At 40.1% G+C, this 12,139-nt stretch overlaps 3 protein-coding genes and 1 non-coding gene across 4 annotated transcripts; 3 read left to right on the forward strand and 1 right to left on the reverse strand.

The window, feature by feature from the left end:
* The first annotated feature begins 1,555 nt into the window (after positions 1-1,555).
* On the forward strand, positions 1,556-2,050 carry LOC106412924 (glutathione S-transferase T3-like). The gene has a single exon (XM_013853793.2). The coding sequence runs from the start codon at positions 1,556-1,558 to the stop codon at positions 2,048-2,050; it is 495 nt and encodes a 164-aa protein (XP_013709247.1).
* Positions 2,051-4,534: 2,484 nt separating this feature from the next.
* Positions 4,535-5,757, forward strand: LOC111204392 (membrane protein of ER body 1-like). The gene is made up of 3 exons (XM_022698954.2): positions 4,535-4,882; positions 4,970-5,031; positions 5,157-5,757. Exons 2-3 carry the CDS (start codon positions 4,978-4,980, stop codon positions 5,580-5,582), a joined length of 480 nt encoding a protein of 159 aa, XP_022554675.1. The 5' UTR covers positions 4,535-4,882; positions 4,970-4,977; the 3' UTR covers positions 5,583-5,757.
* Positions 5,758-6,161: 404 nt separating this feature from the next.
* Positions 6,162-6,233, reverse strand: TRNAQ-CUG. The gene has a single exon. It is a non-coding gene; the product is annotated as a tRNA-Gln (tRNA).
* Positions 6,234-6,338: 105 nt separating this feature from the next.
* On the forward strand, positions 6,339-8,540 carry LOC106412203 (E3 ubiquitin-protein ligase SINAT4). The gene is made up of 3 exons (XM_013853107.3): positions 6,339-7,017; positions 7,567-7,953; positions 8,024-8,540. The coding sequence occupies exons 1-3, from the start codon at positions 6,802-6,804 to the stop codon at positions 8,384-8,386; spliced, it is 966 nt and encodes a 321-aa protein (XP_013708561.1). The 5' UTR covers positions 6,339-6,801; the 3' UTR covers positions 8,387-8,540.
* Positions 8,541-12,139: the final 3,599 nt, after the last annotated feature.

Consider the following 12,139-nt stretch of genomic DNA (forward strand, 5'->3'; position numbering starts at 1 on the left):
TGTAATTGGTAGACACTATAACAAAACAAAAGTATTTGAAATTAATATCTGAGTCGATAGTGAACCATGTATAGAATGCGTTGGTTATTCATCCGAACCCAACGTTCATGTCGCATTTTGCATGCATGGTGGTAGATTCAAAGAGAATAGTGGACGTTGCATACGTTAACTTGAGAGGCACTGTTGTCACAGTGTGCAACTGAAGAAGCAAGAAAACTATGAGATACATTACATAATACAACATCATTCTTTTGAACACTCGGAATCAAGAGTGTTAAAAGACAAAATTAGTATTTTATTGAGTCCAGTCTTGTTACGCTATGCGTAGGAACGAAAAGCAACAGCAATGGCTCTGATACCAAAAATGAAGTGGAGGCAAATAGAGAAGAGAAGCTTGTGGAGAAAGAAGCTAAGAGCGACTGCAACGGAGGTCCAAGTGTGATCCTTAGGCGTAATCCTTAGGTTAGTGACAATATAATAATATTAATTATCCGACTTAAGCTAAGGATTGACCCGTCGCGAAGGGTTTTAAGGATTTGATCCTTGTGTACGTGTCATGCGTTGAGAGGGCCGGTGTCGTTTGTGTTGCGTTGGGTCAAAAATGGTTAACTCATTTTCGACCGACCGCGTAGAAAAAAGGGGCTCTCGAGAGAAAGGCGACAGGAAGGGCGATTCCTCTCCGTGTGCTTTACGAAGGTAAATCGTTGCGTAATTTTCTTGATTCCTCTGATTTTTCGATTCAGACCACGTTATCTTCTTGCTTCCTCTCAATCTGGTTGGGTTATGGGGTTTGAATCGATTTCGTTTAACGATTAAAATTAGGGTTTCAAAACGATTTGGGTATAAAATGATTTGGGGAGAGGGGTTTTAAAGCTCGTTCAATCGATATGTTCTCTGTTTCGTTGCTCGTTGCTTCCGTTTGAGTAGCTCGTTGATTTCTTTAAGTTGTAATTCGTTTAATTATTTGAATTCGTTGAATTAATATTTGGTTTTTGCTGATGATTATACGCGTTGTACTGGGGTTTTGGTTGAATTCGTTTCGCTAACTAATTTGTTTTTAAGCTCGTTCAATCTTCTTTTAACTTTCTCTTATTATATCTCGTTGAATTCGTTTTGTGATGATGATTATTGTTGTTTAACTATGTTCTTACATAATTTCTTTCAGGTTAACGAAAATGGGACAAGATTACAGCTACAGTCAGCCCTCTTCATCATCAGAGTCTCTAGACATAACCTCCCTTCTTGAAGCCGAATGTCAGATTTACGGGGATGAAGCTGACAGTAGCTACTGCAATTCATTGCCGGTTCAGTACCCACGTCAACCAGAGGCTGATGATGGAATGAACTTAGTTTGCTTGTAACTTGCTATCTGCTCTGATTTGAGTTGCTTTAATTACTTACTTAGGAATTAATTCGGCCTAGCTTTGGTGTTAAATGATAGTTATTTGCTTTCTATCTACCCAACTGCTCTGATTTGATAGGCTTTAATTAGTAGGAAGTTAGCTTACTTAAGGGTCTTTGTCGGTAGAATAATGTCACAAACCAACTTGTAAAGATGGCTAACACTTCCGGCTATGTAAACCTACTAACTAGTCAAATCCCCATTGACCTTGAATCACCCGAAGCTAATTGGTTCGGTAGCCAAGTTACCGATGAGTCTGGTGTGAAGGAGAGGAGGAAATGGTCTACCACAGAGGATAAAATCCTTATTGGTGCATGGCTTAACACCAGTAAGGACCCTGTGGTGAGCACTGAACAGAAAGCTGATGCTTTCTGGAACCGTATCATTGACTACTACAACGCAAGCCCTCTCCTGGTGGGTACTATACCGATGAAGCTTCGTCCTTGCAAGCAAAGATGGGCTCGGATAAACGAGCAAGTATCCAAGTTTGCTGGATGCTATGATGGGGCTTTGAGAGAGCAGAGAAGTGGGCAAAATGATGATGATATCATGAAAGCGGCTTTAGACATTTTCTTCATTAATAACGGCTACAAGTTCGCCCTGGATCACTGCTGGAGGGAGCTGAGGCATGATCAGAAATGGTGCTAGGGTGGAGGAGTTGACGAAGCTACAGGCTGTTTTAGAAACTAAAGAAAAAATCTCTAGACATAAACTCCTAGATCGTTTACTCGCGAAAACAGAGCCACTCTCAGACATGGAGACTACTCTAAAACTCAAACTAATGTCGGAAATGTTGCTTCATCTAATGATTTGGTTTGAAACCCGTTGCATGTGTTCGGCTGATTGACTGAAACCCGTTGTATGTGAATACTAAAAATCTCAATTATAATAAAAATGATCAGACGACCAACAATACTGGTACATTTATGTTCTATGCAATGTACTATAATTTTGTAGAAAAATACGCGAGTTAGATATATTATAGCATAGCAAACTTGTGAGATGTTTTTGACGTGGAAAATTGTTTCTTATATTTCAGGAGGAACAGGGGCAATGTCTTCTTTCTCATTCGACTACTGTTTTTTGGCTGAGGTCACGGCTTCAAATCTACAAGAAGACAAACTTGTGAGTCAATTTAGTTAGTCAAATAAATGGTTTAATCTATTATGTGTCTTTACGTTATTTGTTTGCAGTATCTTCCTGTGGGAGCTACGAGTTCTACTGCTTTGAACAAACAATGCCAAGAGACCATACTGGTGAACAAAGAGGGAAATTCATGGAATGTGAGTTTGCGATTTACCGAATCAGGCGGCAAGTATTACATCACAAGAGGCTGGAGAAAGTTTTGTCTCGATAACAATTGCGAGATAGGAGACTTATTTGTGTTCAATGTGGTTGGAGATGGGAAAACTACTCCATTGATGTGTGTATGTCCGGAAAGAAAAGAGTGCTCTGAAATACTGAGCAAATACTTGAGCAGAAAGAGTGGTGAGTCTTCTCACAGATGAATTAGGAGAATGCTCAAGTCTTTTCCTCTGCTTTGACCGTGTGTTTAGCTACCGTTACATCTTATAAACTCTTATGTGTAATCTTTATATTTAATCATGTTTTTATTTAATCATGTTTTATTTAAATTTTCCTTTCTAAAATTATATTAAAAAAAAATATTTATATATCTAAGGACTCCGCAATGGGACTCACCATTGGATTCACTAATTCGATTCGGATCCTTCACTATTCAAACAAAAAAAAACAAAAAAAATATTAATATTTAACTATCTAAGGACTCCGCAATGGGACTCGCCATTGCGGATGCTCTAGGGGAAGTTCGAGGACTAACGTAGAAGACAAGAGAAGCCCTGAGGATGTGCTGAAGGAGATGCAAATGCAAAGACTCATGATCAGTACCGGTCCTGGGTAGAAGCGGGAGAAGCATAGGCTTCCGGCCCAATTTATAATAAGTAAAATTTCGGCCGTGTTGAGCATAAAATTTTCAGTAGAGGAGTTGGTAAACTTTGAAATTCTGCTTATCAAAGGTGAAAGGTTCGAAGCCCTTTAGATAATAATTAGTTTATGTGTGTTTTATTTTTAATTAACAGGCCCATAATTATGATTTGCTTGCAGCCCACATTTTCTACGGACCGGTACTGCTCATGATCTCTACTGTCCAAACTGCACTCACAACATCACCAGAACTGCTGAACTATTTGAAAAGGGAAAAGAGAAGTTTCAATACAACAATGAAAATATCATATTGTCGTTTGTTATCGTTGTCTCCTTCAAGTACCCTTTCATCTTCCTCCCGTGGTTCTATAACAACACCCCAGGTATGCATGTGTTTAGACATGTGTTTAAAAATCTTTCTCCACCCTAAGAATCCTAAGAAGAATATTAAACAATGTTGAATTAATTTTTATTAAAGGGGCAGAGAGAACCATTAAATCGACTTACCGTTAGTTATTTTTTAATATATATATATTTGACTGATTGATTCTTGTTGGTCAAACTTCAGATGAGCCAGCTCCAAGTGTCGTGAGCGAAACACCCAAGAAACATGTCCCGGCCTGGCTCCGGTTCGTATTGGTCGTGGTTCTACTATTGCTATCAGCCCTTGTTCTTCTGTGGATCCCACCTTCTCCGTCACCGCTATCTCCGTCGCCAATACCACCGCCCACGCCACATACCAATGGAAGTTTAACCATAGACATCCCTGATCCACAGAAGGTTCCAGAAGATGCTACAGAGATTGATGGTAACCTGATACCACATGGTCCTGGTGTTGTCGAAGACGATAAACCTATCTGGCCGTCTCCGTCAACTATAGTAAACAAAGGAGGCTTGGTACACTTCTACTGGGTCAAATATCTCCCAAGTAGCAGGGTCCTTTATGTCATCTCGTTGCTGTTACTTGCCGTTTTGGCTCTGTTCTGGCCTTCCATGACCCGGACCAAGGGAACAGAACCGGAAGGTAAGGCAGATTTGCCAAGTGAGACACAAAAAAAATTGGCGAAGAGCAAGATTCTACGACTAAACCAGGTCCTTCCTACATTCTTACTCTTATTATATGATTCTCTCACCGTTTCTATGACTCTTATCTCTTCCTTTGTTATATTTTATTTTTATTTTTTTGAAACACAACTCTTCCTTTGTTATGTTCATTAAAATGTTTTCAAGAAGACGAAAAAGAGGTTCTTGGAGATAAAGAAGGTGTTCCTTCGCTGATTGGTGGTCTGTCTACTCCAGGCAACAAAACAAATGGTTCAGAGAGAGCGAAAGAGATCCCTCCTCCCCATGTGGCCCCTCAACCTACAACATTCGCCAAAATTCTAAGCATTTTGAGGCAACATATAGTGGTTCCAGTTCACAATGTCTTGCAAACAGAGCTAGATATCTTGAAGAGTATTGTGTACGGTGGTCTAATCGAGTCCATCACAAGCTTCGGGGTTGTATCCTCCGCTGCTGCTTCCGGAACTTCGACCCGTAAGTACACATGAACACACAAAATACTAACATGGAGTTTCTTCATACATCTCAACAGTTCGAAATTAACCTTGTCCTTACTTGCAGTCAACGTTATGGCCTTGGGGCTAGCCAATTTATTCAGTGGCCTATTTCTCATCATTTACAACGTAAGTTGTTTTGTTCCCTCTCCTTCTCCAGAAAAAGAGAATATTAGTTTGATTTTCTCTAATGTTTGTCAATAAAAGCTTCATTCAAGTTTGATTTTTAACCAAAAGAGGATCTATTTTGGCAGCTATATGGACTTGTAATGTCTGAACCCTTCTTTCCACATGCGCACATTGATAATGCGACGGATATGAAGGATAAAATAGATCCGTACGAGCAAATGCTTGGAAACAGAAACAATGTCGCACTCCATTGCATCGTTGTCGTGGTCTCATTCATATTCTTCGGTGTGATCCCTCCACTCTTCTACGGCTTCTCTTTCAAAACAACAGACAATAGATACTACGAAGCTGCGGTTTTCGTAGCCGCGTCTCTGCTCTGCGTCATCACTCTCTCCTTTGGCAAAGCTCACGCTTTCAAGAAGGATAAACTCAAGACTGTGGCTGTATACACCGGAATAGCGATTGGGGCGTCTGCGTTTTCTTGCATTGCAAGCCAGCACGTTAGAGGTCTGCTTGAGAAGTATGAGTTTCATAAGATTGCGTCTGATTAGCCAAAAGAGTGATTTCAAGATTGCAGAAGAGTTTTTTTCAAACGCTAGTAAACAGAGTTATCCATGTTTTTACTTTTGTCACAAGTGTTTAATGTTTGTTTCTGCTTCACGAGCTTGTTTTGTTTCTCTGTAAGCAAAATGTTCTGTTTTTATCAATAAGAATCAGTTTCGTTTTCATATATCAATAACAAAATTTGTTTTATCAATAAGAGAAAGGGCAATTCTATATATTTTTTTAAGTTTTTGTCACAAAAATAGCACTTAAAAAATAAAATGACCAAAATAGTATTTTTTTGTTTTGAAAATTTTAATTTTTTATTTTTTAAAATTTGAAACTCTATCTCTAAAACCCCACTTAATTTTAAACCCTAAGTCTAGATTAGTTTTATTCCTTGATGTCAAATAGCTATATAAGAGAATTTCTCAGAGAAAAACTGTATGGTTCTAAATCTCTATTAAACTTTTCATGTGTGTTTTAATATGTGCAAACATTTATTGCGAGCGAAGGAAGCACAAAATAAGAAATGGCTTAGTTGTTAGAATTGAGGAAAAAAATTGGACCCTTTAAAAAAAAAATGAAGGTTCTACCAAGAATTGAACTCGGGTTACTGGATTCAGAGTCCAATGTCCTAACCGCTAGACCATAGAACCATTGGATAACAGGGTGGACATAAACGTTTAAATACATACAAAACGATGACGTCTTAGAGAAGATTGGCGGACATCAGTTACGTCCCCATTGGTTTTGAATCCAATGATTCGTTCTGCCAGTTGGTTGGGTTGAAGAGAAAGCCGTCGGATTCAAACTCGAATGAAAGGAAGCCTTTTGCATCTGGACGGCTCAGATTTGATCTCTCTTCTTCCTCTCTCCATTTCAGAGGCCACCAACAAGCACCCGACTTTTCCCAGAAACGGTCGGGTCGGGTCGGGTCGGGTTAGAGTCAGGGCCGATCTGTTTTTTCAGTCTTCTTTCCGTTTTCTCTCTTTCTCCTGTCTTTTTTTTTTTTCTTTCCAGATTCGTTTAATCGAATTCATTCTCAAATACTCCCAAAAGTAGTTAAAGCAAAGTGCTTCTTTGTTCTTTCCCTCTTAATCGGGTTTGAAAGAAAGGAATTTTCTTTTCCGAGAAACGAGATTCCACGGAAAAATAAAAGACATTGTTTTGACCTATTTGTGTTTTCGAATTTTAGGGTTTTTTTTTTGAAATCGGATTGTTGTAATGGAGACGGAGAGTATGGATTGCGAATCGTCGACGAGAAGCATCCCTAACGATAACGAAACTTACCATTTCTCTTCCACGAAGAAACACGCCGGAGCTGCCGCCGCCGTCGTTACCAATATAGTCGGTCCGACGTCAACGGCTGCTGCCACTAGCGTCTACGAGCTTCTGGAGTGCCCTGTCTGCACCTTTTCTATGTACCCTCCTATCCATCAGGTTAAGTTTTGTTCTTTTTGATTCATCATCTTTGGCTGTTGTTTGATCGGATTGCGCTTTGGCCTGTTGTTCCTCTCCTTTTGGAGGCTGATGATACGACACAGTTTCGTGATTCAGTAGCTGAAATAGCATTAGGCCAGGCTTATGTTCTCATGCTATTTGCTAGATGTTTCGTGTTTAATGGCAATGATATAAATCGTTATAAGTTTTGGGGCCACTTTTCAAATTTAACATTTGAGGTTTGATGGAAATGACTAAATTAACTATTTTAATTCATTTATAATGTTTTAAAATAATTTATAAAACATTTATAGACGTTTATAAACCATATAAATATTAATATATTTTTGATCGAGTGTATTTTTATAAAGTGGTAGCTAAATAGCAATTTCTCATAAGTTTTCGTCAAAACATTTTAATCCAGGGCATTTACTAGGCTAGATGATATAATGTGGTTGTTTGTAGGTTTCTTTGGTGGAAGTTCTTAATAGTTGTGGACCACAACTTGTGGTAATCTAAAAAATCTCTCTCTTTTTCTTATTGTTGTAGTGTCATAATGGGCACACGTTATGCTCGACTTGTAAAGTGAGAGTGCACAACCGGTGTCCCACGTGTAGACAAGAGCTTGGGGATATAAGATGTTTAGCTCTCGAGAAAGTAGCCGAGTCGCTTGAGCTGCCTTGCAAGTATTACAACCTCGGATGCCCTGAGATTTTTCCTTACTACAGCAAACTAAACCACGAGTCTCTCTGTAACTTCAGACCGTACTCTTGTCCTTACGCTGGCTCCGAGTGCGGTGTCGTAGGGGACATCCCTTTCCTTGTATCCCATCTCAGGGATGATCACAAAGTTGACATGCACGCTGGCTCCACTTTTAACCACCGCTACGTCAAATCCAATCCGCGTGAAGTAGAGAACGCTACTTGGATGCTTACTGTGAGTGTGTAGTAAACATGATTCTCTTCAATGTAAGAGTCTTATCTTTTGTTCCTTGTCTTGGTTTCAGGTGTTTCAATGCTTTGGGCAATACTTCTGCCTCCATTTTGAGGCGTTCCAGCTCGGGATGGGTCCCGTGTACATGGCGTTCCTGAGATTCATGGGGGACGAGGAAGAAGCAAGGAGTTATAGCTACAGTTTAGAAGTGGGAGGGAGTGGGAGGAAGCTAACGTGGGAAGGAACACCAAGAAGCATCAGAGATAGCCACAGGAAAGTAAGAGACAGCAACGACGGTCTCATCATCCAAAGAAACATGGCTCTCTTCTTCTCCAGCGGTGATAGGAAAGAGCTTAAACTTAGAATCACTGGTAAAATATGGAAAGAGCAACACAGTCCAGATTCTGGGCTCTGCATACCAAACCTATCTTCATGATATCATTCATTCTTCTTTTTTTTTTTCCTCTTTGAGAAGGTGTATGATGATTTGGCTTGCACTGTTGTTCTATCATCTATGTATGTATCTAAAACATTTCTTGAATGAGTTGTGTTTGATGATATCAAAGTTATAAGTGTCATTGGTTGGGTAATCTCAAATGTTAAGATTCATTACGTACATGGAGATTGGAGAAACGATCTAAATTGGAAAAGATAATATAATTACGAGGAATAATTAAATTAGCTTATAGAGAGATTGCTTATGATTGGCTGACCTTACTTTCTTTTACCTTTTGATAAAAGGTGGAGGTGCGGGGAATCGAACCCCGTGCCTCTCTCATGCGAAGCGAGCGCTCTACCATATGAAACCAAAGCAATCTCAATCACTTATAATTTATAATATTACTTTAGTTTGTAAATGCGTACATATATAAAACTTACTGGAGAAAATAAATTTGTCAAAGTCTATGAACAACTCATCGTCGTGTTTTCTTATATAAAAAAATCATGTGGCAGCAAAAGATTCTTTTCACGTATAGTAAATGGTATAGAATCTCCGGTGAGATATTTTGCTTGCGGCTGGAATATTCTTTTGAAGGACTTAACATTGTTTTTAGTGTAAATTAGATTTGATGTAAACTGTAGCTGTGGTCCTATGTCCATAGTTCTCAATGATTCAAAAGAGACAACAACGGTAGAGGACACACATGTATTAGTCAATCTCTACATCATCATTTATCACATTTTAGATGTATCAAGACATCAAGTTGAGATAGGGACAAATAGACAATTCCTTGTTTATTTGGATTCGTCTTCTTCATTACAAATCCTGTCAACTTCTATGCAAAAACTCATTTTGTAAGACATGCTAAAATTAATATAAAGTTTTGTTTTCTCGACTCAATCCATAAAAGGGGTCGAGCTTGGAAGCCACCCAATGAGCCTCCTGCGAGTGTTTAGTTTAGCTTAATACAAAAGCTTCCTTCGAGTTCGATGATCGAGTAAGAAAAATATCTAAAATATTTTAGTCGGAGAAAAACGTTTTATGAATGTAAGTTAGGTAGATCATGGAGTCTATTATAGTGTGATTATGAAACCGAGTTAGTAGCATTAACTAAACCCATTTTTTGCTAATCGTACGGAAACCACTCTGTAAACGTTCACATGTCAGTTTTGTCATTTCCTCAATGCTTAATATTAAATAATAATAATAATAATAATAATAATAATAACAATAACAATAAGAGAAAATGGACATCACGGGACCTAGGTTCCCGGCCACAAAGGCAAAGAAGCATATGAAAAAATTGATTGATTATATGAATTTGGTTGAAAAAGTACAACCAGAGATTGTATTCTATGAACCAATTTAGTTGTAGCGATTTACAACTAAACAAAGAGAGGGGAGTAACAACGTGGCACCCATACTACGAACTAAACATGCGATGCCTGTCTACTCTAGTGTCTAAAGTCACCTAACTATAATAACCCTAGTGTTAAGACTTAATCGATTTGTTAAGCTTACTTTACAACTTGCCCTATAGAGAGAAAATCACTTGAAAATGTTGCACATAAGAGATAGTAGATCTCCGTAGTTGTAGCAGAAACCTCTCGATTTTGCATATTGAGAAGAAAAAGACTTGTTTTGTACATCATATGCGAGAGATATTCAGATTTTCGATTTGAACTGAAAATAATTGTTCATATTTTTTTTTTTTTGTAAAAATGTTAAAATTTTATACCATTTTCAGAGTTTTGACAGAAATTACAAAGACACTAGTAGCGGACAAATGAAACTAAGCAACAAAGGGGAGAGAAGAAGAAATCAACACCTAGAAGATCCAAAGAACATTGACAAACTTAAGACCATAGAGCTAAAAAGCAGAGAAGAGCAGAAGCTTGACCGAGAAGAAAGCATTGCCAAATAGGAATAACACCTTTGATCAAACATGAGACCACGCTGCAGTAGAAATTGGCTTGCCTGCTAATGCTACTCCAAATTATTGATGTCATCCCCAGACAGCTTTGCAGACCTCAGTCAGAAGAAGATCAAACCTCCAAACCACCACCGGTAGCTAGAAGCAACGAACTTCTAGAGCTGCCGACTGCTACTCAACCAGAAAACTCCATGAGTGCCTTCAGAGTAGTCCCACCAGGATCTCCAAGCGCCACAATTATTGGATTCGACTTCAGAAAAAATGCGAACCATAGCAAAAAACGGAAGCAATGAAAGCCACAACTCGATGTCGTTCTTCCAAACCTGCAAAATAGACAAAGGACAGACCCATCATTGCAAACCAAATAGTCGGGCAATGATGCTGGGAAGGCCTAAACCTAACATGAAGCTCCCTCGACGAGCCACCCCTCCCCTGACCCAAGGGATATCGGAGATCGCCGCTTCACACTAGAACCGAGACCAGAGCTAGCTCCACAAAACTTCACCAAAGCTACGCCAACGTGGAAGAGCCGGTGAGCAGCTCTGACGAACCGGAACGGAAGAACACCACAAACAATACACTGTTGCAGACAGACACCAAGTGCGGCAAAGACCGGATGGGGAAGAGCTGGAGCCACCATCGGAGAAAACCAGGAACAGGTCATAGACGGCCCACCATAGCTCTAAGACCAAAACAGTGGCACACAAACAACATGGGAATAGCGACCACCACACAGCAGCCAACACATCCATGGCCGTGCCTCCGAACACGCCGAAGCCCAACCAAACCGGAGAAGAAGGGGCCCAGCAACTCGACGCCGAGCACACGAAACCACCGACACCTTCAGAAAACCTCACCAATCCGGAGCAAGACACCAAGCCACCGGATCTACAGAGAGGAGGAACCCTCACCCGACCACGCGCTCTCACCACCACGGAGAAAACAAATCTAGAAAAATGGAAAACCTAGATCTACTCTACACCGCAACCCAAAACTCCGACTTCTCCGCCGATACACCCAAAGACCAGCTTCGTCATGACACCAAAGCTCAACCATGAGATATCGGAACCGAGCTAGATCGGTCCTTCTTGGCTTCATCGACATCAGGGCTAACGACATATCAGAGGCTCAAATGGACCCACAAAGAAGCAAGGAAAAGAAAAGAGAGAGAAGAGACACGCCTCCGACGGCGGAAGGCCGCCGGAGCAACCGGGAAGATGAGTTTTGAGAGAGAGAGAGAGGATCTTTACAAGATCCTTTTTTTATTTTCTCAAAACTGTAAAGGTTGAACTTTTTATATACGAAAACGCATCTTTTGTTTCGACTCCCTTGCCCATGTCCTTGCAGCCTGACTGGACTCACCCCGAAGGACCAGCTCACCAGAAATCCCCAAGGCGTGCCCGAGAAACCTAATGGGCCATCTGCGAGCATATGATATTTTGATTATCACAGTACCACCCCGCTGACAGAGAGTTGAACCCGCGACCTCTGGCAGTCGTGTGTGAAAATCTCATTGAAACCACTAGGCCATCAATGATATCTCAAAAACTGTAAAGATTGAACTTTTTATAGTGACTGAGCTCACCCCGAAGGGCCACCTCACCAGAAATCCCCAAGGTGTGCCCAAGAAATCCAAATGGGCCATATGCGAGCACATGATTTTTTGATTACCACAGTACCACCCCGACAGAGAGTCGAACCCGCGACCTCAAGCAGTCGTGTGTAAGAATCTCATTGAAACCACTAGACCATCAATGATATCTCAAAAAGGTGGTTTCACCTCTTTGCCGGAAACCCAAGTATTGTAAATAGTT

The sequence above is a fragment of the Brassica napus genome, chromosome C8 (assembly GCF_020379485.1).
Source record: "Brassica napus cultivar Da-Ae chromosome C8, Da-Ae, whole genome shotgun sequence".
NCBI classification, from domain to species: Eukaryota; Viridiplantae; Streptophyta; class Magnoliopsida; order Brassicales; family Brassicaceae; genus Brassica; species Brassica napus.